At 39.5% G+C, this 25971-nt stretch overlaps 1 protein-coding gene across 1 annotated transcript in view; it reads left to right on the forward strand.

Annotated features, from left to right (window-relative positions):
* Nucleotides 1–25193, forward strand: part of LOC111576579 (ephrin-A5b-like) — a 108596-nt gene extending 83403 nt beyond the window's left edge. The window contains exons 2-5 of the mRNA XM_023282320.3: nucleotides 7902–8194; nucleotides 19958–20023; nucleotides 20136–20216; nucleotides 21212–25193. Coding sequence (XP_023138088.1) covers nucleotides 7902–8194; nucleotides 19958–20023; nucleotides 20136–20216; nucleotides 21212–21336 — 565 coding nt within the window. The 3' untranslated portion in view covers nucleotides 21337–25193. The remainder of the gene's footprint in view (nucleotides 1–7901; nucleotides 8195–19957; nucleotides 20024–20135; nucleotides 20217–21211) is intronic.
* Nucleotides 25194–25971: the final 778 nt, after the last annotated feature.

A 25971-nucleotide genomic window follows, 5' to 3' on the forward strand; every position in this document is an offset into this window, starting at 1 on the left:
GTCTTTACTCATGTCCACTCTCATCTTCTTTTATACCGCCTTCTTTCTCATCTTCTTGTCATTTTTTCCCACTATTTCTTCACCGTTTCTGCTCCATTTTCCCTCTTTTTCTTGGTCACTTTGTCCAATTTTTTTATTGTCCTTTTTAAGCTCCTGTCTTCTCCTAATTGTTTTCTACCATCTTACTCGTCTTTCTGCTTTAATCCTTTCATTTTGCTACATATTTTTATATAATCACACCATCTTGAGACCACCTTTTACCTCATTTTTTCCAGTTTTGCACTTTTATTGTTCTGTTTAAGATTGTATCTTCTCTCCTACATCTTTTCCACCATCTTAGTCTTGTCTTTCTGCTTTAATCCCTTCATTTTGCTCCATAGTTTTTGTAAAATCACCATCTCGACACCACCTTGTAGCTGCTTTTTTCTTTCTTTTCTTTCTTCACTTCTCTCCATTCAGGCTTGCAGTTGCACTAAGTAAACTGAGTTTAAATATTTCACGTTTTTGCAAAATTTGCTTGCTTTGCTTCACTTTTTTCCTCCCTTTTTTCACCTTTTCTGCTCACTTTTCTCCAATTTTTCACTTTTATTGTCCTTTTTAAGCTCATATCTTCTCCTACGTCTTTTCTACCATCTTACTCTTGTCTTTCTACTTTAATCCCTTCATTTTGCTCCGTATCTGTTATAAAATTACCTTCTGAACACCCCTTTTTAGCTACTTATTTTTTCCAGTTGATCACTTTTATTGTCCTTTTTGAACTCTCATCTTTTCTCCTACATCTTTTCTACCATCTTACTCTTGTTCTTCTACTACAACCCCTTCGTTTTGCTTCATCTCTTTCTTAAAATCAGTCTCTCTACACCCCTTTCGCCTCCTTTCTACCTTCTGTCCTCTTTTCACTTCTTTTCATTCAGGCCTGAAGCTACACAAAGAAAACTGAGGTCAAAAACTGTAATTTTTCTCAAAATTTGGGGGTTTAGCATCATTATTTTTAATAAGGTTAGTAAAGTTTTAATACGGTCCTGCCTGTTTTTGCTCATCCGTTCTCATGTACTTCACACTTTTGCTCACTTTTCTGATGTTCCAGCTCTTCTTTCTTCTCTTTTCCCTCTTTTCCTTTGGTCACTTTTTCCAGTTTTCATCATCTACATTCCTGCTTATTATCACATTTATTGTCCTTTATAAGCTCATATCTTCTCTCTTACGTCTTTTTTTTACCATCTTGTGGTCTACTTTCCCCTCCTTTTCCTCTCATTCCTCTATTTTGCACCTTTTACACCCCGTTTTAACTATTTTTTATTCCCTCTCTTCTTTATCCACTTCTTTCCGTTCTGGTTTGCAGCTACACTAAGAAAAGTGAGGTCAGAAACTTTATATTTTTCTCCAAATTTGGAGATTCAGCAACCTGGGATCATTTTAAATTTTACATTTTCTACTTAAAACCCACCTTTGATGCTTTCCTTCCTCCCGTTTATGCTCATCTTGGTTTGTTCATCCTCTTTCTCATCTTCATCACGTTTCTGTTTCTTCCTCTTTTCTCCGTTTTCTACTTTGCATGGTCACTTTTTCCAGTTTAACCTCTCATCATCATCTTCCTCCCTCTGCTTATTATCACTTTCATTATCTTTTTTCTGCTCCTATCTTCCCTCCTACGTCTTTTCTACCACCTTACTCCTGTCCTTTTTCCCTTATTCCATCATTTAAAAATCTCTACACCCATTTTTAAATTTTTTACCTTGGCTTTATTTTTCATTCTCTCCAGTTCTGTATCTAGCAGCCTGAATGGAGAGAATACTAAGAAGACTGTGGTCAATTATTTAATATTTTCTCCAAATTCTGAGGTTTACCAGCGTTGGCTGATTTTAAATTCTACAGTTTCATATCTCAGCTAAAGACCCATTTTTAACCCCTTTAATTAATTCATGAACTCAGGCTTTGACACTGATTTATGCTTTTATTTTTGCTTTACTTCTGATCAGCACCTGTTCCTCTATAAATAACCTGATGTGAGCTGACTCCAGTATTTTTTTAAGACTCCAAATATTCAGATTTCCAACATGAGACAGGTGCATCCTTATAAAAAATAACACAGATGTGTGCAGCTTCATCCGCTGCAATAAAACCAAAAGTAAATACATGAAGAATTCAGCCTCCACCAGAATGTAATTCCTGGTAGCGTCAGCAGGGATTGAAATATCATTTAAACCCACATGTTGGGAAATAAAACAGTTATTTACAGTTCTGTAATTTCCCAAGAATTTTCCCTTCCAACTTTCCTGGAAAGATCTTGGTAATCTGGCACTCGGTAAATAGAGACTGTGGCGTTTAGTGAGCTGTGCTGACTTGTTGATTGCCAGGAGAAACTTGCAGAAAATAAAAATCCGACCCACGGATGGAATGAATGAAATACTGAAAAATCCAAGTTAAATATTTCACAGCTCCTCTCCTCTTTCTTTAACCTTTCTCTCTCTCGTTTCTTACCTGAGCCGGGCCTCCGAGTCAAACACAACAGAAGGGGATAAAGAAAAGCAAACAAGTGAGGGAGCCGAGTGAAAAGAGGGATTATCCAGAGATGCGTGTTTTGTTAAGGGCTCCGGTTACTGATTCATTGATAAGCTCCTCTAACTGACTGTGAGTAATTCAGCCAATCAGGGATCATTAATCCCAGAGATGAATGGATGGAGGATTTAGGTGCTTTTATTTTGTTAATGTGTCATTATGACACATTTATAACTGAACTGTTGAACCCTGTTTTCTCTTTTTCTGCCTCCTGCTATCAAAACTCTCAGCTTTCACCACCTCCTGCTGCTCGGAATAAAAACGGCAGAAAGGAAAAGGAAAAAAAAAAGCACACTTGCCTCGATCAGCCCTGCAAAAGCTTAATGACTCACTAAATAGCCTGTAACAACAAAGCCATTAGGAAGAAAACAGAAGAATAAATCTCATCGCTAATGAAAGCAAAGAATCCCAGAAGATTGTTGAAGGCTTGTAGCTGGTTAAACGGATGCAGGGAGGAGTGAAGGATGTTCTCAGAGCCTTCAGACATCAGGGTTGTAAAGTTCCTCTACATCTTGACTGTGTTTACGGCTCCGTGTCTTATCAATATTTCACTTGTGCCACTCAAAAAAACCCTCCTTATAGCCCCATCTGGCAAACATCTGGCTCATCTAGCGACGCTCTCGCCGCACTCCACTTTTTATCGTCTTTTTTTGCAGTAAACACCTACAGTCCATATGCAGCTTGCACATGTTTGACCCTGTTTAGAAGAGTCCGTGAAGAAGCAGCCAAAAGAAACAAATAAGAAACCAATCGCACAAACTGTGGGCTTTTTTCTCAAGCAGACTGGCGTGCATGTTTCTGGATGAGTCGCTAAGCAGCAGCGTCGGGGTGCAATGCATGCAATGTGCAAGAAAAACAAAAAAAATTGGACTAATTTGAGCTTTTTGATCAAGATTCATGCATGAAAGTTGCAGCTTTTCCAGTGCATCAGGTCTGCTAAGAGGTTTGGTTTTTCCTTCCTCATCCCCGTCCCTCCCCCTGCAACATCTTTTAGTGGGTATTTATTGCAAAACTTTCCAGATAGTTTCCCATAAAATTTCACCCTGCACCCTATAGTAATTTGTCCGTATTGATCTGTTATGGCCGGAAGGTTTAGACAGGATTCAGACAAGCTGAAGTTCAAATGCAGCAGCGTTTATAAAGTGTAGTATTGTCATGAGGGGTTTTCTGTCAGTGTTGTTGCACTGATGAGTTTCTTACTGTAACTTTTTCCCGTTTATGTGTTGTTTTGCTGACATATAGAGATGTCAGATTGTGATTTACAGTGTTGTGAGTCTTTTAGTGCAGAAGTGTACGCATAATGCTGCAGCTAAATAATGTGCACACAGAGGTTTACATAGAAAATCATGTAAAAATCAGCTTCTTTCAAAACGGAAACGCACTAATTTATCAATATATCTAACAGTTTTGTGAAACTTTTGCACTGAAATTGAACATTTTCTTTGTAATGAAAAGTTCTTAGCATTTCATTTTCCAGCTGTTCCTCAAAAAAATGTTTTTGATTCCATTCCATTTAATCTTTTAAGTGCCCTTTTATGCTTTTAGAGAAAGTGTGATATTTGTATTACTACCCCAAGCTCTTTATCACTGATAATATCATATAAGAGGTGATGCACAAACTTGTAGGAAAAGAGTGAAAAAATGTCAACAAAATGGGTGTTGACATTCTTCTATTGCTGTTCTGTGTAATATTCTTCTTTTTCAATTATCAAAATGTTCAAAATCCAATAATAGAGTGAAAAATAAACATATTTCAAACATGAACTCATTCTTGTGTGGACAAAAAATTCATACAAGCAATAATACAAATTATTATTCTTATCCAAAAGGTCAAAAATGGCATAAAAACACATTGATTCTCCTATGGGTCGTTTTTATCCCACTTATGGAAGAGTGTAAGTCCAATCACTGGTGCATCTAAGGGTTAATAACATTGTAGGTAAATCAGATCCAGTCCGAGAAGTAGCTACAAAACTGCATGTTTCTAATCATATCTTTTTTTGCTTCTGGTACTTTATCAGTCTCTCCTGTGTAACTCTTCTTGCTTGAGCTTTTCTTATTTTCTCACATACCTCTAGTAGTTTCCATCCATGCAGGCAGATTTGGTGTTGTTTGCACAGGTGCAGAGATATCGATCATTGAGATTTGTGCCTCCAGTCTTAATACAATGGAGGTGATGTGTGCAGAGTTTAGAGCAGTTTGTTTTTGCATACAAGGTGTCACTAGCTCTATGCAAGAAGGGTTTCTTTTAGTAGTTTCTGTTAGTGGAGAGAAGTTCAGGGGGCACCCTGGGCTCAGGCTCTGTTGATTTTCTGGCACCAACACATTGAGGAAGTGACTGAAGTATGCATTTATTTCCATTAAGTGCAGGAGTGAAACCTAATCAGTCACCAGAGACAAATTTCAAGATGCTTGTCAATGCAGAGAGTAGAACCTGCTTTCACTTCAGACACAATCTACATGCATCTGAATACAAATATCTGAGCAGAGTCGCTGTCACAAACTTTTTCCCTTCTCTCAGTCAGAAACTCCTCTTAATCCTGGCTAATCTGAGCCGCTGCTCCCCGGTCGGGTTTGATGGACAGCCGCTCAGGCTTACGAGGCCGGAGCTGCACACAGGAGGACGAAGCAGGAGATCCCACAGTGCTTCTGGCTGTAGAAGTGATACTGTTGGAGCCCGCTGACCCCGCTAGTCATAATATCAGCAAGCTGCTCTGAAACCGAGGCGACGGGAGGCCATGCTGTGGCTGCCTGGAGCCAAAGTGCTCAGCTGGTGCTGGAAAGAAAAAAAAACAGAGAGAAAACAAGAGCTTTGGTTTCACATTTGACCAGACTATAATTAGACAGAGAAAAAGATTAAGGATATGGCTGACGATGCCACAAGACGCTCGCACACCCCGCTATCGTGCGCACATCCGCTCATTTGTGGCGCTCGTGAGCCCAGTAGGACCGCAACTAATCCTGCAGCACATTTACAATCTGTGTAGTGACAAACCCGATACCCCCAGCAGGCCGTGGCGAGCACACACCTCCCTTTATGCCTGCCGAGCATGTCAGCGGCAACAGCTGCGAACGGGCCCCTCCCAGTCGGCCTCACCTGGCTCCAGATCAGCTGATTCCGACTCCCAGCGCACCAGAAGTGGGCGTAATATCTGATCCGCGGCCAGCTAGAAGTCGGCCCCCCGGCGAGTTCACCCGTATCGTATCATCAGCCGGCTGCGTGCACCGACACGGTTCCCCCGACGGCCCTCGCTGTGTCAATGAACAGAGGCGGAGTATTGAAGACATCCGCAGTATGTCAGTGATACCGAACCGCAGGCCATTAGCAGCTACAGAGACACGTCCAGCCGCCCATCCAGGCCTAATCTGTCTCCGCTAAAAGCCTCACAAATGCAACCTTATACGCCGCCTATGGGAATATGTGTTTCCAATCGCTCTCCTCAGGAATGAATACCTGGCATATCTCGCCGTTGCACTTCTTTCTCCCCCCCCTTTCTGTCTTTCTGTCTTTCTGTCTTTCTTTCTTGGAGGCTTCTTTCTTGCTCCCATCAGGTGAAAGATCTCGGGGCTGCATCAAGGCCAAGCTTGGGAACAGGCCCCACTTTCCCAGACTCACAGATTCCACAAGGGGCTCCTCCATCAAGCTGTCATATTGGCCTAATGAAAATCTCATTCTGCAGAGGGATCCTCTTAAAGCTGCTAAAGGCACATGCTAACTGGGGGATTAGCCCTGTAACGCTAGGGGACTTTAATTTCAGCACCAGCATCAGTCATCGCCGCTGAGCACTAACATTGATATATGGCTTAGGACTGTCAGGCGCTCGTCATGAGAGGTTCCTGCTTTGCAAAGTGGGACTCGGTTCAGCCTCACAAGAGTCTCTGGATGATTGGAACCGACATGATGGGATCCTGTAAACAAAACCAGAGATGCAGCTCTCACAGTCCGGCACATATGGTAACTTTTTCTTCTTTCCGCGGCCTCGCTCGGTTACCCAAAGTATCATCTCTTGTCATCGAGGTTCTGGAGCGTTCATAACTCTCGAAACACGATGGCGAGAGACTCCCCGAACAAATCAATGAGTAACTTCCCTGCACACTTAAACAGCTGCTGCTCACGTAGCCTTTAGCGAAAAAGCACTGCTTCGGGGACTGTGAATGCCAAATGTGAACACACAACATAAAAGCGGGCTGCAGCGGAGAGCATGCATGCTCAGCGCGTCTTCGTTGGGTAAATAAATTATTAGAAAGGTCAGAACCAGTGATCACATTTTGTGCGACGCCGCTGTGGGAATAATGGTGCCATTTAGACATGCAGTACAATCACCTTAACCAGTAATAGAATGAGAATTAGTCAGTTGGCTGGTAGTGCTGACATGCAGACTTAAAGCTGCTTTGTGTCCTTTACATACCACCAAAACATGTTAATTCCTCACAAAACATCACCAAAGATGACTTTTTAAACATCGCTTCAAATCATGAATTGTTTACATCCATGTTTCCAAGCTAACAGTCTTCCTCTCTGCCGTTGCTGACACATTATTACCACCTGTCAGTCCGTGGGATTGTGTGAAACCGTTGGCAGGAATACATGCATGTCGTCTGTTTTCATGTATGTGTGAAGAAACGGAGGGGGAGCGTACATGAAAATATTAGTCTATAGCACCATTGGGCTCAAAAAGCTCAAATGGGCACCGTTAAGTCATAGAAAAGAGGGTATGGAGTCATTTATGAAAGTTTAAGGCTTGTAAAATCCCCCCAAAAAACAAAAATAGACAGTAAGAGGCGGATTATTAAAGCAAAACTTGCTTAAATCCTAAAGAAAAAACAAAAAATACGACATTAAGTGGTAACATTATTGAAGCAAAACTTGCTTAAATCCAAAGGAAACCAAAAATACAATGCGAGCTTAAATCCCAAATAAACCAAAACTACTACATTAAGAGGCAGATTATTTAGGCAAAATTTGTTTAAATCACAAAAAAAAATCAAAAATATGATAGTAGGAGGCAGATTATTAAAGCAAAACTTGCTTAATTCCCAAAGAAAAAAACTAAAAAATACATTATGAGGCAGATTATTAAAGCAAAACTTGCTTAAATCAAAAGGAAACCAAAACTACAACAATAAGAGACACATTATTAAAGCAAAACTTGCTTAAATTACAAAAAAACCCAAAAACTTGACATTAGGAGGCAGATTATTTAAGCAAAATTTGCTTTAAAACAACTTTGACCAAATATTTTCTCTCAAAATGCTTAAAACCAGCTTCCTATGCTAATGTTTTCCAACACGAAACACTCTGAATGTATATTCATGTTGGATTTTTCTGTTTTTCTGTCCAGATTCTACCGAGGCGACTACCACATCGACGTCTGCATCAACGACTATCTTGACGTCTACTGTCCGCACTACGCCAGCCCGGTTTCTGACGACCGGGCTGAGCGCTACGTCCTCTACATGGTGAACTACGACGGCTACAGCTCCTGCGACCACACCGCCAAGGGCTTCAAACGCTGGGAGTGCAACCGACCTCTGTCGCCGAACGGACCGCTGAAGTTCTCCGAGAAGTTCCAGCTCTTCACTCCATTCTCTTTGGGCTTCGAGTTCCGCCCTGGCAGAGAGTATTACTACATCTGTGAGTAAACATTCCTTATTGTAACCAAGATTCTGCCAATTTCAAGCCATTTTTAGCTATGCTGTTGTTAGGGATCAACCGGTATGGGTAATTAAGGGCCTAGAAAGGATTATAATCAATATTTGGAACCAATATGTATTAAACGTAATGTTTTAACAGCATGCGATATCAGAGAACCTGTCATTCATAGTGAGGCTCTTCATAAATAAGGGTAACTTTAAGTGAATATGTATAACAGAAATAGGAGTGATTAAATTATCTCAACTATCCACTGTGAAAGTAGCTAATTTCCTGGTTTGGTTTCTTGATGATGATGATTAGATCTGCTCCAATACTGTCCTGTTTCTGCGGAGAAGCTAAATCTAAATGTTTTTTATCCACTTGATATGTGTAATTCCAATATTCACTCTACTTTTAGCTCCATTTTTTGTCTCCACCACCTCCCGAACCACTTACTGTTCTCTTTCGCTTGTTTATGCTAAAACACTTTATTCTTGTTTGCTAGTTGCTAACTTTGCCTGCTGGTTGTCAGTTTATTGGAGCTTTTATTGCTGTAATCCTTTCAACCGGATTCTTTGATAATGAGGATTGGATCTTCTGCAATACTCTTGTTTCTTTAGAGAATGGAAATCAAAACATTTTTTGTCCACCTGGCATATGTCATTACATATTTAGGTGACTGTAACTAAATATTTAAAATAGAGATAGGAGTGATTAAATTATCTCGACTGCGATCTAATATTTCACTTTTATTTCCCAGTAAGGTCCAGATATTTTGCATTATCAATTAATGTTTTCCAGACTCTGTTTCAGGTTAATCTGTGGCTGCCTTCTAACTTAGCTGCTAGCAATTAGCATAGCATTAGCCACTGTGAGAGGAGCTTTTTTCCTAGTTTGTGGCAACAAGTTGTATGTCTTGTTCAGTTTTTTGCAATTTCTGAGACCACAGAGGGACTAAAAAGAGAGAGAAAAGGCTGCATCAGACCTGAAGTAGAGTATTTAATGCATCAATAATCAATGAGGTAAAATACTGATACAATCGAAAAAATGCCAAATATCAGCCACAATAATCGGTCTATCCCCAGCTCTTCAAAACTTTGGCTTCTGTAGTTAAATTGAATAAAAAAAGGTTACTGTAGGTGAGAAAGTTTTGTCTCGGTATCAGCTCTGAAACAAACAATCAGCAAGTTCTAGTTGGTGTTCCATCAGCAGATCAATGTCGGTGTCATCTTGGCATAAAAAGGCAGCAGCAAATGTTCAGCTTTTGTTTTCAAAGTCCTTGGAATGAGGGCCAAACCAAAACAGGAGCCAGAGGGAGCAAAAACATCTCCACCGTCGAGGTCTCGCCTCAAGTGTCTTTTGTTGCTGAGCTCAGTTTTCTCCTGGTCGTGAGAAGACCGGAGAAAACAAGCAGCTGGGAAGTCGTGTTTTCATAAGTGTAGTTGATGCCCTGCAGGGGCAGAAGAGACAGAGGCTGGAGGTATTTAGCTGGCACTTGTGGTTAAGCGAGAAGTTTGCGGGTATTAGCAAGGAAATAGCAGTGGAAAAGCTGTATTATTTTGGCATCACAACAAAGACGTAAATAAAGATAGCAGCCCCGCAGAGAATAAGTGGAAAGTGCAGCTTTGCAGACTTTCCTCCAGACTCAGTGCAAGTGTGAAATCAGACTTTTTGACTCATCTGATCAGCTTCAAAGCTCTGGAATCTGTTGGCCGGTCATCTATTCAAACGGTTTCCTCTTTAAAATGTGACGACGCAGCCAGGTTTAACATCAAACAAAGATGAATATTTTCTCATTTTCCTCACTAAACTTCGTTCCAGTCGAACATCTGGGATCAAGAAACAATCACGACCGTCCTCCCGCGGGTTCCACCAATCCGTGCTCTTGTTGCGGTGTTTTGTGTTGGGATATATCACTAGGTGTTGGAGCTCAGTGTCGGTTGGCTCATCTCCTCGACTCCGATGCTAAAAGTGTGACTGTATTTTTTGGGGAAATTGTGGTCTGCTGACATCCCTGCCAGAGGATTATTGATGCTGTTGAAATTCCTTGGATGTTGATGAGAAAACTCGTAGATTGCCTAATTCGGCCTCATGTGTCCATTTGGCACCCAACCGAGTGAAAGTTCTTGCAGACGTTGATGATGATTGATTGTCCGAAGAAAGTGAGAAAGAAATGCAGAGAGACGGTCCATGTGGCTCAGAGCAGCTTCAGGCCATGTGGATCATCTCTTGCTGACTCAGACTCATGATTCATCCATCAGTTACTTGTTTTTTTTTCATCTGAGAACACGGGATTGAACAACAAATGACAACGACACCTCCAGGAACATATCAAGAACATATAGTCAGACATATCACACATACATGAAGTTCTGGAGTTGGTGAACATGCTGGAAAAGTTTTCTTTCAACGACATCCTCTATGAGATAATATATCCGGGATTATGCTACTTTGTTTCTGTGGACAGGCTACATCAAAACATTTTTTTATCCACCTGGAATATGTAATTTCAATATTTACTCTACCTTTAGCTCTAATTTTGGTCTCCACCAACTACCAGAGAAACTGTTGGTCTCTTTAGCTTGTATATGCTAAAATACTTCATTTGCATTAGCTAGTTGCTATCTTAATCTGATGTTTGTGCCTTGCCAGGTGATGTACAGTCAGTTTATTAGCACTTTTTGCTAGAATCTCTCCACCTTGTTCCTTGATGATGATGTTTGGATCTACTACAGTACTCTCCTGTTTTTGCAGAGAAGCTCAATCTAAATGTTTTTGTCCAGCTTGCATATGTAACTCCAATAATTACTCTACTTTTAGCTCCAGTTTTGCTCTCCACCACCTTGAGAGGGAATTTCTTTAGCTTTTCTATACTAAAATCGAACTTAATCTGCTAACTTAATCTGATGTTTGTTGCTTGTCAGGTGGTGTAAAGTCAGTTTATTAGAGCGTTATGTGCTGGAATCCTTTCAGTCTTGTTCCTTGATGATGATGATTTGATCGACTACAGTTCTCTTTTGTATCTGTGGTTAAGTTTGCTAAAAACTATGTTTTTTATCCACCTGGCACATGTAACTCCAATATTCATGCTACTTTTAACTCTAATTTTGGTCTCCAGCACCTCTAGAAGGAATTATCAATCTGTATAACTTGGATATACTACCAAACTTTATTCACATTAGCTAATTGCTAACTTGCTCTGCTGTTTGTTGCATATCAGGTGATGTAAAATCAGTTTAATAGGGCTTTTTCGCTGGAATCCTTTCTTCGACTTTGTTTATTGTACTCTGGAAAAACAATTTCCTCTGGGATGTGTAAAGTTTATCTTATCTTATTTTTATAGTGCATGTATAGAAAATACATATATAGCATAATTTGCATTTTAATTTTTTCTTTTACTGGCACCATTCACATAGTCTTTTTTTCTTACTTACATATTAGTCTCGTAATATGTGGAAAAGCAATCAAATCATCTGCCTGAGTGGCTAAAAGAGAAATTGATAAGAGTAGACTAATATTTTAAAGCTGCAGGACCATAGAAAACCCCAAAACAAACAAAAACTGTTACCAAAAGGAGGCCAAAAATCTTTGTACTGATGAGAACAGATGTAGAGTTGCTAATAATTCTTTGAATGAGTAACATTTTTTACATTGCATATAGTAATTTGACTAATTGTTGATGTAGAAATATTGATTAGTGCAGGTTTAAGCGACCGAATTAAAGCTGCACAAATAGTTTAGCAGCACAACTGAATTTTCGCTTTATAAATGAATGTTTATTGTCCACAAAGTTTTAATAGTTTCCACAGGCTTGTACTTTCACTTTTATATTGAGAAAACAAGTTGTTTTTTGTACTTTAGTTTCATAATGTCCATCTGATCCAAATAGCGAGAAAATCCCAAACCTCCCGTAACTTACAGATGAGTTTATCTTGGAGCGTTGATACCTATACTGGTGCCAGTTTTTCAAAAAGGAGTAAAAATTATAGCTGTTTACACATGAAAAATGTACTTTTCCAGATGGATCTTTGTGTTTTTTCCCAGCGCCAGAGATGCTGGCTGCGCTACAGTAAACTGTGTTTTATCAGCTGCTGGTATCAGATTGCGTGTTCTAACAAGGCCTAACAATAGCTGATAGTGAACACCGGTGTGATACATGTAATATGGTTCGGGGAATCTGTGAAGTGGGGATGTAGATGACATCCTGGAGGGGGTTTGTGTCGACTCGTCTCGGCGAACACAGACGCTCCTTTGTCCTCCTTTGTGATGATTCGCCTCAGGCCTGGCGGAAAAGGGGGCGGGGCCACGTCAAATGGATGACACCTGCGGTCGGATTGGCAGACGGACGGACAGACACCGAGGGGAAAGCCCTGGTGTGGGATCAGCGTTACGGCCGCTTCTGGAAAGGTCAGAGGTCAGCGGGAAGATGACGAGGTCCGCGCTGTAAGCTTCTCCCGGCCTCAGAGGGCGGCATGTTTTTCTAACAGAGCCTCGGCGGAGCAGGGGAAGCCTGATCCTAATCTCAGGGGATAGAAATCCAATTTTCAGAGTAGACAGTTGAGAGTCTGGCTCTCCCCGTGTGAGAGAGATGACTGTCTCCCCGCAAAGCCCTCGTGCTTCAAACGCCCTGGTGGCGCTGTGCAGCCAGCCCCAGATCTACATCGATAACGACACGAAGCCCGGCCAGCGCTGCTCCCCGACATGTTCCCCGTCGGCCTCTCGCGAAGACAAAAGGCTTTGTTCCCCCGAGATAAACTGATCATTGCAAGGAAAACATCTGTGTTTATACCAGGATCTGTCTAATTCGCTCGGCCTTGCACGGCATCCAGCGATATCTTTGATATGTGCTGCCGGTGCCGACGACTGGAAAGTGTGAGGTTTTACTCCCCGTCTCGTCGTCATGGTGAGGCGGCGGCGTCCGGGTGACCTGACTAACGCTGGGGTCTAGAGTTGCAGGCAGAGCTGGAGTTACAGTCGCTGGTGAAGCTCGGCTGGTTGCGTCGCTCGAGGACAGAAAAGCCAGACTCTGACCTCAGCGGCAGACAGGAGCAGAGACAGTTGGGTAATCGCTGCTGTGTACTGGAATCTCTGACTATGGGGGGGAGGCAAAGAGAGGGGAAAAAAAAGGTGAGGAAGTGAGATGGTGTTACACAATGTCAGAGAAAGATGAACCATAGGAGTAGGAAAACACCAGAAAGGAAGACAACTGCTCTGCAACGACAACATTTTATCAAGTCTTTCCCTTAAAAACACAGAAAAAGCATCACTTTAAACCAACAAACTATCCAAAAAGCAGGATGCAGCCAAAGTTTTACTGATATTCAACACTTCAAGGCACACTATCACCCTCATACCATGGTCATTTACCACAGAAAAACACATGCAGCAGTGTTTTATCCCTCTAAAGGCTGAGATTTTTTCAATTTACTGCAATTTTATGCTTTTATTTTGCCTTCACACCATTAAAAACAACTACAGCTTCTGTTCCCACCATCTGTTTTTGCAGGATGGGCTTCATTTTCTGTTTTCTGCTCAACAGATTGTTGTACGTACAACAAGTATTTTAGGTTTTCTTTCAATGATGGCTTAGTTGCTTTAATTATTTTCATTTTGATAGCATGTAGCACCTGCCAGTTTGGTGTAATGATGTTTTTATCCACTTTGCATATCTAATTCCCATATTTATGCTGCTTTTAGCTCCAATTTTGATCTCCACCACCTCCAGAGGGAACTGTTAGCTTCTTTAGCTTGTGCTTGCTAAAACACGTCATTTGCGTTAGCTAGTTGCTAACTTAATCTGTTGTTTGTTGCCTGGAAGGTGGTGTAGAGTCAATTTATTCAAGCTTTTTTGCTGGAATCCTTTCAATCCTATTCCTTGATGATGAAGATGATTGGATTTACTACAATACTCTCCTGTTTCTGTGGAGAAGCTAAATTCAAATGTTTTTAACCATCTTGCATATGTAACGCCAATATCCACGCTACTTTTAGCTCCATATTTGGTCTCCACCACCTCCAGAGGGAATTATTAGCTTCTTTAGCTTGTGTATGCTAAAACACTTCATTGGAATTAACTAGTTGCTAACTTAATCTCCTTTCTCGCCTGGAGGGTGGTGTAGAGTCAGTTTATTCAAAGTTTTTTGCTGGAATCCTTTCAATCTTCCAATTTAATTTCCTTCCAGATATTAATAAAGTCATCTAAGTCGAAGTCTAATCTTATTCCTTGATGACAACTAGATCTACTACGATACTCCCCTGTTTCTGTGGAGAAGCTAAATTCAAATGTTTTTAACCATCTTGCATATGTAACTCCAATATTTACGCTACTTTTAGCTCCAATTTTGGTCTCCACCATTTCCTTAGCTTGTATATGGCAAAACACTTAATTTGCGTTAGCTAGCTGCTAGCTTAATCTGCTTTTTGGTGCTTGGCAGGTGGTGTAAAGTCCGTTACTTAGAGCTGGAATCCTTTATTTTTCTACTGTATTTGTATGTTATATTCTGTTAGCACAATTTGCACCTTAACTTTGTCTTCTACCAGCACAATTTCCACTTTATTTTTTCCAAACAAGCAAATGAAAAGTTCCAATTGGTGATAATTCTTTGTCTTAGCAGCACCTTTTACATTACATATAGTCATTTTACTAATTGTTAGCATAGAAGCATGCAGCTTTTAAGCTACTGAATCATTAAAGCTGCACAAAAACAGAATTTTACACTGTTAATTCAGCCTTTACACCATTAAAAACAACTGCAGCTTCTGTTGCCACCATCTGTTCTTGCATTTTCCATTTTGTGGACGTCCACTGCCAGCAGATTTGCCTGTTGCACGTACAAAAAGCCATAAATCTGCACTTAAATTCAGCCGACCTTTCATCAAAATCTCTATTTCAACACAGTAGTCAGAATTAGAATTGATTAACGGAGAGACTTCACATCATCTGCGATTCATTTTGGTTCTGTCAGCTTGTAATTCTAGTAAGTTATTCATAAAAAATAATGAGAAGGGCCTGCTTCTCGCAGCAGCTGATAACTGTTATGTTGCCATCTAACATATGTAGTTGGTTTAAATGCTGCCTGTTCTAGCGCTGAATTCATTAGCGATGCAGTGTGAAGTACATGTTTGCTGTGGTAGCTCTGATTTAGTGCTTGTGGTGGAAAAATGAATTGATCCCTGTTAAAAAAAAAAACATGCAGTTATTTTTTATTAGTGCTGAAACTAAATGATAAATGAGGAGAAAATCTATCAACACAACTTAATCAAGTTGAGCTGGAGCCTGCAGCCTGTCAAATGTGAGAATTTGGTGCTTTTTTGTGTTATATTTCATGGTTAATTAAATTTATTTGAGTTTTGTAATGTCAGTTGAACTTATATTGATTTAAAGAAGTCAGAATACACTTTTATTTTTGCTATTTTGAGACTCAAAGCTTTATAATTTATTCTAGAAATGATTCTTAGCTGCAGCTCTAATCCAGATTGTTCATAAAATGTTGGACAGGAAGCTTCTTTCTTCACTTTTTAGATGTTTCGTGCAAAAAATGTACTTTTTGTGGGAGTCAAAGAAAGTCAGAGACAGGAACAATTGAGAGGACAAAAGGAGCTTGCAGTTATATTTTATTAGTGCTGAAATTAAATGAAAAATGAGGAGAAACAACTTAATCAAGTGGAGATGAACCCTACAGCCTTTTAAATGTGAGGATTTGCTGCTTTTTATGTTTTATTTCATTGTAATTTTAAACTTTTTTGGGTTTTGAAGTCACAAGAGACATTTTTTTTGCTATTTTAAGACATTTTATAGACTCAACGCTTTATCATTTAATCTTGAAACGGACTTTAGCTGCAGCTGTAATCCAAAATATTTCATATGATTCATAAAATGCTGGACAAGACCCTTGTTTCTTCACCTTTTAGACCATTCGTACAAGAAATGTACTTTTTTATAGGAGCCAAAGAAGGTCAGAGACGGCGACAGCCAAGGAGAAAGAAGGAGATTGAAGCTGTTTTTTTTTTTTTTTATCATTTTTACTGATTAAATGATAAATGAGGAGAACATTTAAACACACAAGTTATTCAAGTGGAGCCTGCAGCCTCTTGAATGTGAGGATTTGGTCTTTTTTGTGTTTTATTTCACTGTAAATTAAACTTATTCGGGTTTTGTAGTCATAACAGAGTTTTTGCTATTTTGAGGCATTTTATAGACTCAACACTTCATCATTTAATCTTGAAACAAATCTTACTTGCAGCTATGATCCAAAATATTCCACATGATTCATAAAATGTTGGACAGGAAGCTTCTTTCTTCACCCCTTTAGACGTTTCGTGCAGAAAATCCAGAAATGTACTTTTTATAAGAATCAAAGAAAGTCAGAGAGAGACAGTGACAGCTGAGAAGACAGAAGGAGCTTGCAGTTATATTTTATTAGTGCTAAAATTAAATGAAAAATGGGGAGAAACCCAACTTAATCAAGTGGAGATGGACCCTACAGCCTTTTAAATGTGAAGATTTGGTGCTTTTTATGTTTTATTTCAATGTATATTAAACTTATTTGGGTATTTGTAGTTACAATACACATTTTTTTGCCATTTTGAGGCCTTTTATAGACTCAGTGCTTGACCATTTAATCTTGAAATGAATCTCAGTTGCAGCTTTAATCCAAAATATTTCACAGTTTATGAAATGTTGGACAGGAAATGTCTTTCTTCGCCTTTTAGACGTTTCGTGCAAGAAATGTACTTTTTACAGGGGTCAAAGCCAGTTAAAGAGAGACGGCGACAGCCGAGGAGACAAAAGGAGTTTGAAGTTATTTTTTTATGATTTTTTTTTTACTGATTAAATGATAAATGAGGAGAAAATTTATACACACGAGTTATTCAAGTGAAGCCTGCAGCCTCTTGAATGTGAGGATTTGGTGCTTTTTGGTGTTTTATTTCAGTGTAAATTAAACTTATTTGGATTTTTGTAGTTACAATACAATACAATTTTGTTTTGCTTTTTGAGGCATTTTAAAGACTCAATGCTTTATTATTTAATCTAGACATGAATCTCACTTGCAGCTTTTATCCAAAATATTCCACATGATTCATAAAATGTTGGACAAGACGCTTCTTTCTTCAGTTTTTAGACATTTCGTGCAAAAGTCCAGAAATGTACTTTTTATAGGAGTCAGAGGGAGACAGTGACAGCCGAGGAAACCGAGACAAAAGCAGTTTGGGAGACATAAAGGCAGGGTTCGGTCAGTGGAGTTGAGTAGAGTTGAGTTGTGTTCCAGCCACCGTTGTGCTGTGAGGTAAGTTACTTGATACCCGCCGACTCCGACAGAAGCAGCGTGATTGACAACGTTTCTCTCCCCTTTATTTCCTCCTTCTGCCGCTTCACTTCCAATATTCCTCTCACGGCAAACTTTAAAAGATGATTTTTATCTGCTCCAGCAGCCGCACGGCATCTGATAAAGAGCCTTTTGAAACGCGAGCTCGAGTCATCTGCGACGGTGGAAACACTGACACGGTTTTTTAGGTTTTTATCAGGGATTTACCGCTGGGGCCGGAATCTGAGCGCTGTGGACAAACTCAACATACATGCATGCACCAACACATGTTTAACACCCGCTTACAAATATCCAAACGCTTTCAAGGTTCAAGAGCAGGAAATGATAGCGGTCGCTGTTTTTGGGACACGAGAGGAAAAAGTCAGAGAAAGAAAAATGGAAAATCTGTCGTGGGATGAAGATAAGGACGGACAAAACTGAAACCTGCTTGAAAAAAATAGTCATTAGTCACAGCTGGAGACACCCTCAGCTCTCCATTAGCGACTCGGTCCCCAGCAGCACTTCAAAACAAATTACCCTGCAAAACAATCACCCCAAAAAACTCTAATATTTGCCTTTTCACAATCAGGAAACAGACGAAATGAGATTTTGTAGGTTAGCGTATGAGCATGCCACACATCTGCAGAAATTAGACTTGTGAGGGTGACATTGATGTGAAAATGTGGAGCTTTTTAGGTGAGGACGAGAGGGGAAGTTCAGACGGCGAGATAAAGCTCTTCAGACTGTATTTAAAAGGAGATAAGTGTGGAACACCTCTGATGAAGACTCAATCGACCTTGTCGGATTGCTCGTCTCTGCCGCCTTCGTGATGTTGATGAAGGTGGATTTAGAGAGTGAAGAGGTGAAGTTTTAAAGTGAATCTGAATGGAAATGTTGAGTGGGTTTGCAGAACTAGAAGCAGGAATCAGACTGCAGTGTTTTTACCTCTCTGGGATCAGATGAGGTGGTCATAGAGAGTCTGTTCACCATCAAAGAACATATACAAGTTGTCAGAGTTTGCCAGAGATGTCGAAAAACTTTTATTTTCCAGCTGAAGCAACCAGAACACTGTCGGCTCCATGAGATAGAACCGAGCAGCTGTTGAGCCGGACGTTAATTTTCTTCTCAAAGTTGAGGCCATTATCAGGCTATTGTGTGGTTTGAGCCCAACTAATCCGTCTACATTCTGGATCAACGTCGCCTGTGATCTGAGGGATTCTGGATGATTTATGGACACAAGAACACCAAGTGAAAAGATTTGAGCGTGTAATTGTTGACATTTGGTGTTGTCAGTACGATGTGATCGCTGGAGATGTGAAAGTTTCAGCAGCGGTTTCTATTTTCTATAGGATACTTTTCTAGTTTTTTCTTACAAATCCCAGTTTTTCACATGACAAAAGAAGCCAGAATGCTCAAATGTCAATTATAAGCAGTGATACAAGAACTTTAACGCCCTAAAAATCTTAAAAAATGACCAAAAGTTTCAAGAAAAACAAGGAGATATCCAATGAAATAGTTCAGTACTGTGTGCTGTGGACACATTTCAGTGAGAAAACTCAAGAAAATACTGAAGTTTTTATACCAGTGTAGACATGATGCCAGAGCTGGTGAAAAGCAAAAGATTTTGGAAGCAAGAAACCAGATCATAAGCCCATTTTTTAAAACTGTTGTCCATTTTAAGTCCAAATAACTTTGCTGCAAGATGCTCACAAATATGCCTTTATTATTGGTGTAAGTAATATATCGTTACTAAGAAGTGTTCTGAAATGTCTCAGTTTGTTCTAATTATTCTTGGGTTTGACTCTAAACCTTTTTTGGACCTTTTTTTTCATAAAACCTATGCATGTCAAAATTTCTCCATTTTGGTTAGAAATGAGTATGAGACCCAAAAAGACCCAGAAATGGAGAAAAAAATGCAATTAAAGCTGAAGTAGGTAGAATTTCCATACAAACCTTTCAGCATATTTTCTTTGAAGCGTTCTGAGAGGAAACTAGACTTGTGCACCTGCACTTGGCTCCATTTTCAGGCTTTAAAAAACCTAAAAATCTGAGTTTTCAGCCAGTTAGAGGGCTTGAGCAGAAGACAAACTTGACATATCTGCTGTTAAATGAATGACTTTTTACTGGCTGTTGTGGGAATGTGGTGGTTTTTAATGGTTACAAGTCAGAAACCAGTTTAAGTCCAGTTCTTGGTCGCCATTTGAATTTCCCTGCAGAAGTCTAAGTGCTAAAGATACATATTAGAATTAAAAGTAATCAACTTGTATGTTCAAAGCATCTTCCTTACATTGTGTTATTGTATATTTCCATTGTATTTAATATGACATATGTGACATTTGACCTCATATTTTAATCTGTAATAACATTTTCTACAATCAAGCAGCTCTAAATTGGATTAACAAAGGCTATTTTGATATGTAAATGTGTGTTTGAAGGCTTTTTGTTTCTGTTTCCGCAGCCTCCATCACTGACGACAAAGGAAGACGGAGCTGCCTTCGACTCAAAGTCTTCGTCAGGCCTCAGAGTGAGTTCTGTTGCGTCTGCTCGGCCCAGTTTTCTATTCTGCTGTGATCAGGCTGCAGCCAAAGTGACGTTCGACGTGTCTAATCTTCACATCTCCTCTTTGTTTTTCAAAGGCAATTGTGTGAAAAGCTCCGGCAGCGTGCAGGAAGGAGTCGACTTCGACGAAAACAGTCACAACTCTCTAGAACCCAGAGGTCGGTGGAGTAAACACTGGATAATGTTTGTGTGTGTCGGAGGCTGAATAATGTGGGATCGGTGCAGATTATTCAGAATTTAAATGTCCTATAACAGCTTCATCTGCTGCTAATATATCCATCAGTGTTCTCCTTTTATTTCTAAATCATGACTCATGAATAGACATTAAGGAGGAAATTAGTTTTTCATGACTTTACTTATGGCTCAGGCAGCAAAAATGTCATGACCTGTCTCAGTTTTATGTTCTAAACTAGATTTAACCAGGTTTCAGCAATTTCACATCAGCTGTGTTAATATTGTAGGCTTTCTTCTATTCATCAGCACCAATACATGGCTTAGATATTATCAGCTGAGAAAATGGCAATCAGTGAACCCAATTTGTTGGAAATTAGGTTTGTTCTCTTTTTTGCTGAAGGTTAAATATGAGCAGTATCATATTGTTTGTCAGTATAAAATCTAAAATCTTCCAGCGGGTTTGAAAGATATGTTGGTGAATTTACATCATTTATCAGAGCCAGAAAATGTGGTGTTGAACCTGCAAGAGAAATTCTTCAACTTACAAGAAAAGTCCATTCCTGTTAGGTTCAAGCACCTACAAGAGATGTTCTTGAACCTAACAGAGAAGTCCAGTTGATTCGATCACATTGCAGCTTTAAGAACCTGCAAGAGAAGTTCTTGAACCTACCAGAGAAGTCCAGTTAATTAGGTCACATTGTATGTTCAAGAACCTTCAGAAGATGTTCTTGAACCTACCAGAGAAATCCAGTTAATTAGGTCACATTGTATGTTCTAGAACCTACAAAAGAAGTCCAGTTGACTTAATCCTACAATTACCATGACCTGGATGACTGAGAATCTACACAGACATGCCTCTGTTTATTTTAGTGTTACTTACAGTTCTTGTCATTCTAACAAAGACAGAATTTAAACTCTCCACTTCGTTTTAAATCGTTACATTTCAACTGTTTTTTAATTTTATTTTTATCTCCTCCAGACGGCATCAGCCACGAGTCTCCAGAACCAGCGAGGCGGGACGTGAACTCCGCCGGTCGACACCAGACTTCGCTCGTCCTGCTCAGCTCCGCCCTCATACTGCTGGCGACCATCTTGTCTTTATAGCGCCCAGTGGTGGAAACTCCTCCCCCTCTCCAGAAATGGACTGTCCTGATTGGACCACAGGCCGCTCTACCCTGCAACCCCTCCCCTCAAGGAGCACTTTTTAAAAATCAAAAACACTGACAATCTCTCTCGGTGAAAAAAAAGAGAGAGGAAGGGACTTCGACACCGAAGCTTTTTGTTGTTTTTTTTTGTTTTTGTTTTTTTTTGACTTCGTACAATGCCTGGCGTGATTCTTGACTTTCTGGTGGGTGTCGACGGTCGAGGCACCCCGAGGTAAAAGCGTCTCTTGCCTGTTTCGCCTCGCTACCGTTCACAGTATGCAGATAATACACCAATTTATTTGTGTTTAGGGCAAGCACACGCTTTTAAAATGTTTAAAACACACGGAACACAAACTACACAATCAGACACTCGTTAGCTCGAATGGAAGCACAGCAGGATCCCGCAAAAGTTTACAGATTTCTTTTTTTTTTTGTGTTCAGGACCATCGCATAACCTCCAACGTACATGTAACATGATTTAACCTCACTACGAAGCGGACGAAGATTTTTTAAAGAAGATTTGGAGTGAAATGGAAAACAAGGAAGGATGCTGTTGCTAGGAGACTGTTGCTAAGGAGCATGGGACAATGATGATTTAACCTTTCTCTCAGGTTAATAAAAAAAAATGCATCAGACTGTGGAGGACCCTGGTTGAGAGAAAGAGAAAGAAAAAAAGAAGATTTAAAGAAGCACTCATCTTTTAGTGTTTGGATAGAAGCGATTTAATGATTGATTAATGTATTTGTTTTTTTTTTTTTAAATACATCACGTAATTCAATTGTAACAGCCAACACGGGTGTACAGTAAAATATTTGAATGGAACGTTAGAAGTCGACATGGTCTTTTGCCAGGTAAAAAAAAAAAAAAAAGTATTTTCCTATTTATTGTGAAGTCCTTGTGCTTTTTCTGTTCCAGTTTAGTCTGCAAGTACAGTAGAAAGGCAATAAAAATACCCGTTAGTTCATATTACACACAAAAAAAACACCGTTTCTGTTTGACTAATGGCTGATGATGTTTTTTTTTTTTTTTAAATAGTTTTTAACAAAAGTCCAGGAAAGAAGAAGAAGAAAAAAAAAAGAAGATCAGGGTGTAGAAGTGGTAGAATATTTGTGTTTGGAATTTGTCATTAACGAATGTTCACAAATGTAGTTTTACTGTTACACTATTTGTTTTGTGAATCACTGTCATAACACAACTGTTGTAAATAGAGGCGAATTTCCTACAAAGTTCAGGGATGTGTCCATGAAAACATGAGGTTTTAAAAAAAAATTATTTTTTTTTAAATCGGGGATTTTCTTTCTTGAATCCTTGAATAAAATGAGTTTTCGGTGGTTGAAAGATGTTTTCAGTGAGACGGTGCAGAAGCAGGTGTCAGTTAGCGTAGAGGTGGTTTGTTGTTGCCCTCTTTGATGTCGTTTAAAGTGGCGTCTGCTGCAGAAAATACACCGGGGGCGCCCTCGTACCGGTTATTTCTGGAGTGAAAAATCGACCACCGGGGCAGACGGAGTAAACAGAGGGAGGTGTCCAGTTCTCTCGGGGCAAAACTGAAACTCTACCGCTGGTGGACCTGAGCGAGAAGCCAAGCTATGTAGAGCTCCTGCTGAGATCAATACTCTTCTTCTGCTGCTGCTTCTTTTTTTTTAAACCCCCATATACAGTACGAACATGTGGTCAACGTATCTTTTACACTTTCAATTTTACTGCTGATTGGTTCAAAGCAGTGTTAGGGCCACTTCTAGTGAAAAAAAAACGACAGAAATTGGAATTAAAGTCATAATCTTGAGAGAAAAGATCACAAGAGGAAACAGCTGCTAGAGCAACTAGAGAACCCACAGAACTAAGCTGTAATTTTACAAAAAAATCTAAATATTATGAGAGTTAAATCATAATTTATGGAAAAGTCTAATGTAACGCCACAAGAATTAACACTCAGATTATGGGAAACTTTATTAGAAAGCCATTTTACAAGAGCAAAGTTTAATGTTTTTTTATCAATCAGATTTAAAAGCCATAGTTTTATGAAAAAAGAGTCATAATGTAAAAAAATGCAGCGAGATAGATGGAAACGTATGAGAAAAATCTGAATATTATGGAATAAAGTTGTAATTTTACAATATATGCTATGAATTATTATAAGATAATCTTTAAACATATTGATAATAAAGTCAGAAACATTAAATAATACATATGTGACAGTTGTAAAAGTAAATAATATGAAAACTATGACAGTTATTTCCAGAATTATTACAATATTGCAACTTTTATCTAGATTTTTTATTCCCCCTAACAGTGGTCCTAATACTCAGTCATAGATATTGTCAGAGAGGAAGATTTATCATAATTTGCTCCCTTAAAGGGACACTTCAATGATTTAAATTGGAAAAAATACAAGAAGAGACCAAGATGTCCTGAGTTTTAGCTTCAGGAACAGGCTCCTTTTTTTTCTCTCGTTATATTAAATATACAAAAATCCAAATTTCACATCTTTAGATCATTTTGTAAATTGAAGCTGATATGTTAAACCTGAGGAACGTCCCTTTAAAGACTGATTTATGCTCTCAGTTCACAAATACATCCTTTAAATGACAGCATTCTGCATATTATGGTATTTATTTCTACCTTTGCTATGGATTATATCAGATAAAGCATTAATAACCAACCAAAAACTCCATTAAATCCAGCTTGAGAGTGCAGGAATCTGAAAAAGTCCACAAATTTTAAATCTGAAGTGACTGTTTATGAATTTAACGGAGCTAATTAGTCATTTTCAGCGCCTAAATCCGTTTGTGGGGCTTTTATTTTGAAAGTATGAAAAAGGTGTTCGTCCTTCGTGCATTTAACTTCTGCAAAAACCTTAAAAGCCCACTGTCACCGAACGCATCGCCTCCACCACTTGAAGAAAACCCCAATCAGTTGGTTTTGTGGATACCGTGTATCCAGCAGTTAGCCTGATACAGTGTTAGAAACTTTCTCCTACTTTTATTTCTTTTCTTTTCCACACCTCTTTTTGAAGGGCGATTTAACTGACACATTAATGTTCTTGCAAGGAAAAAAACTGTTTGATACAAAACATTAAAAAAAACAAACAACAGAAATGCTGAATTTTCATTTTATATGTCTTTTATACGAAACAGGAAATCAAAAAACAAAACAGGATGCACCCTCTATCTGTAGGTGTTTCATATCGAACACGCAGAAATGGTGGGTTTACAATCAAGACTCAGTAGGGCCTGAAGAAGGAAGGAACAGACGGATCTCCAAGAGCTAGAAAATCTGTTTTCTTTTTTATCGTATGGTTGCATCCAAAGTGTCTTTACGGTGCAGGATGTTGTTGATCTTTTGCTTCTGTTCGCCTCCAGCTGCAGTTAAAGCCACTGTATGGACGATTAATTAAAGCTCGATGTGTTTGTGGCAGAAGAAGAAAGCTTCTTCTTCTTCTTCACCTGATGTCGGTACCATGTAGCCTGAAGCTAGCACCACTGTGTGTTCTCCATCCTCTGTATCTTAAAACCAGATGTGTGCTTTTGTCAGTGCATCTAGCGGTGGGAAGCTTTTTGTTTAACTTTAGCCACAACTGTGTTACTTTTTTACCCTTTATGTGCCACAAAAACTGCACATTTCTGTTGGTAGTATCTGTACCTTGTGCCTAAATGAGTCCCATCCTCTCTATTCTAATGTCTGTTTCCTGCTCAACCCCTCACTAGACTTTTCTACAAAAAGGCCATTTTCTTTGTAAATACACGTGTTGGAGCAGCTATGACTAACTAAAAGAAACAACAAAAAAATGGATTTAATAAATATTTCTTTGTCGTTGTACCGCTCGTGTCTGGTTTGTTTTATTAAGTGAGTGACGGAGCATCAGAATCAGAAAGGCTGGATGCGTAGTCGCTCGGGAGAAAGTGGGCGAACAGCTGTTTCTCTATAATCTGGAGGTAATTCGCCCGACTGAAAAAACAAAAACAGAACCGGCTTCAATTAATCTTGCGGGAATGTGCAGGGCTTCGGGGAGCTCTGCCAAGAAAACTCCGTCTCACACGCTCTTTTGCTCCTCGCTTCGCTCTGCTTCTCCTGCTGTCCGACTCAATTTCTTTCTTTCTGTCTTTGTCTCGGTCTATTTTTTTTTTTTCCTGTTTTGTGTTGTTTTTTTTCCGTCTCTGTGACTTTACCACCTTTTCACCGAGCCGCCGCTGGGATTTCAGGATGTCATTTCGTAGCATTCAGGCCACGTTTGTTGCAAACACAGTGGGACGTTTTCAGAGAAAATTCAACAATACGCTGTTCTTTGTGCCAAATGTTAGACCCTGTTTTATCGACAGGAATGAAGGTGTTTCTCAGGTGTCTGCCTGTTTGGAGCTGAACTCTCACTAACATTGCACTTTCTTGAAGAGATATTCATGCAGCGAAGGTAGAAATGTCCCCCAAAACATTGCGTCCTGTAACCTGTAAAATGCCCACATCTTCCAGCTTGTACTGCAGGCTTAAAGCCGCCTCATGTTTCCTGCATGACCGGCTTTAAAAAGTGGACGCACACATGGTTCTATTCAGACTGCTGCAGCTCCTCGTCGGCCTGCTGTGCAGACGGCTGCATTGTCCC

Source organism: Amphiprion ocellaris, chromosome 17, assembly GCF_022539595.1.
Source record: "Amphiprion ocellaris isolate individual 3 ecotype Okinawa chromosome 17, ASM2253959v1, whole genome shotgun sequence".
NCBI lineage: Eukaryota > Metazoa > Chordata > Actinopteri > Pomacentridae > Amphiprion > Amphiprion ocellaris.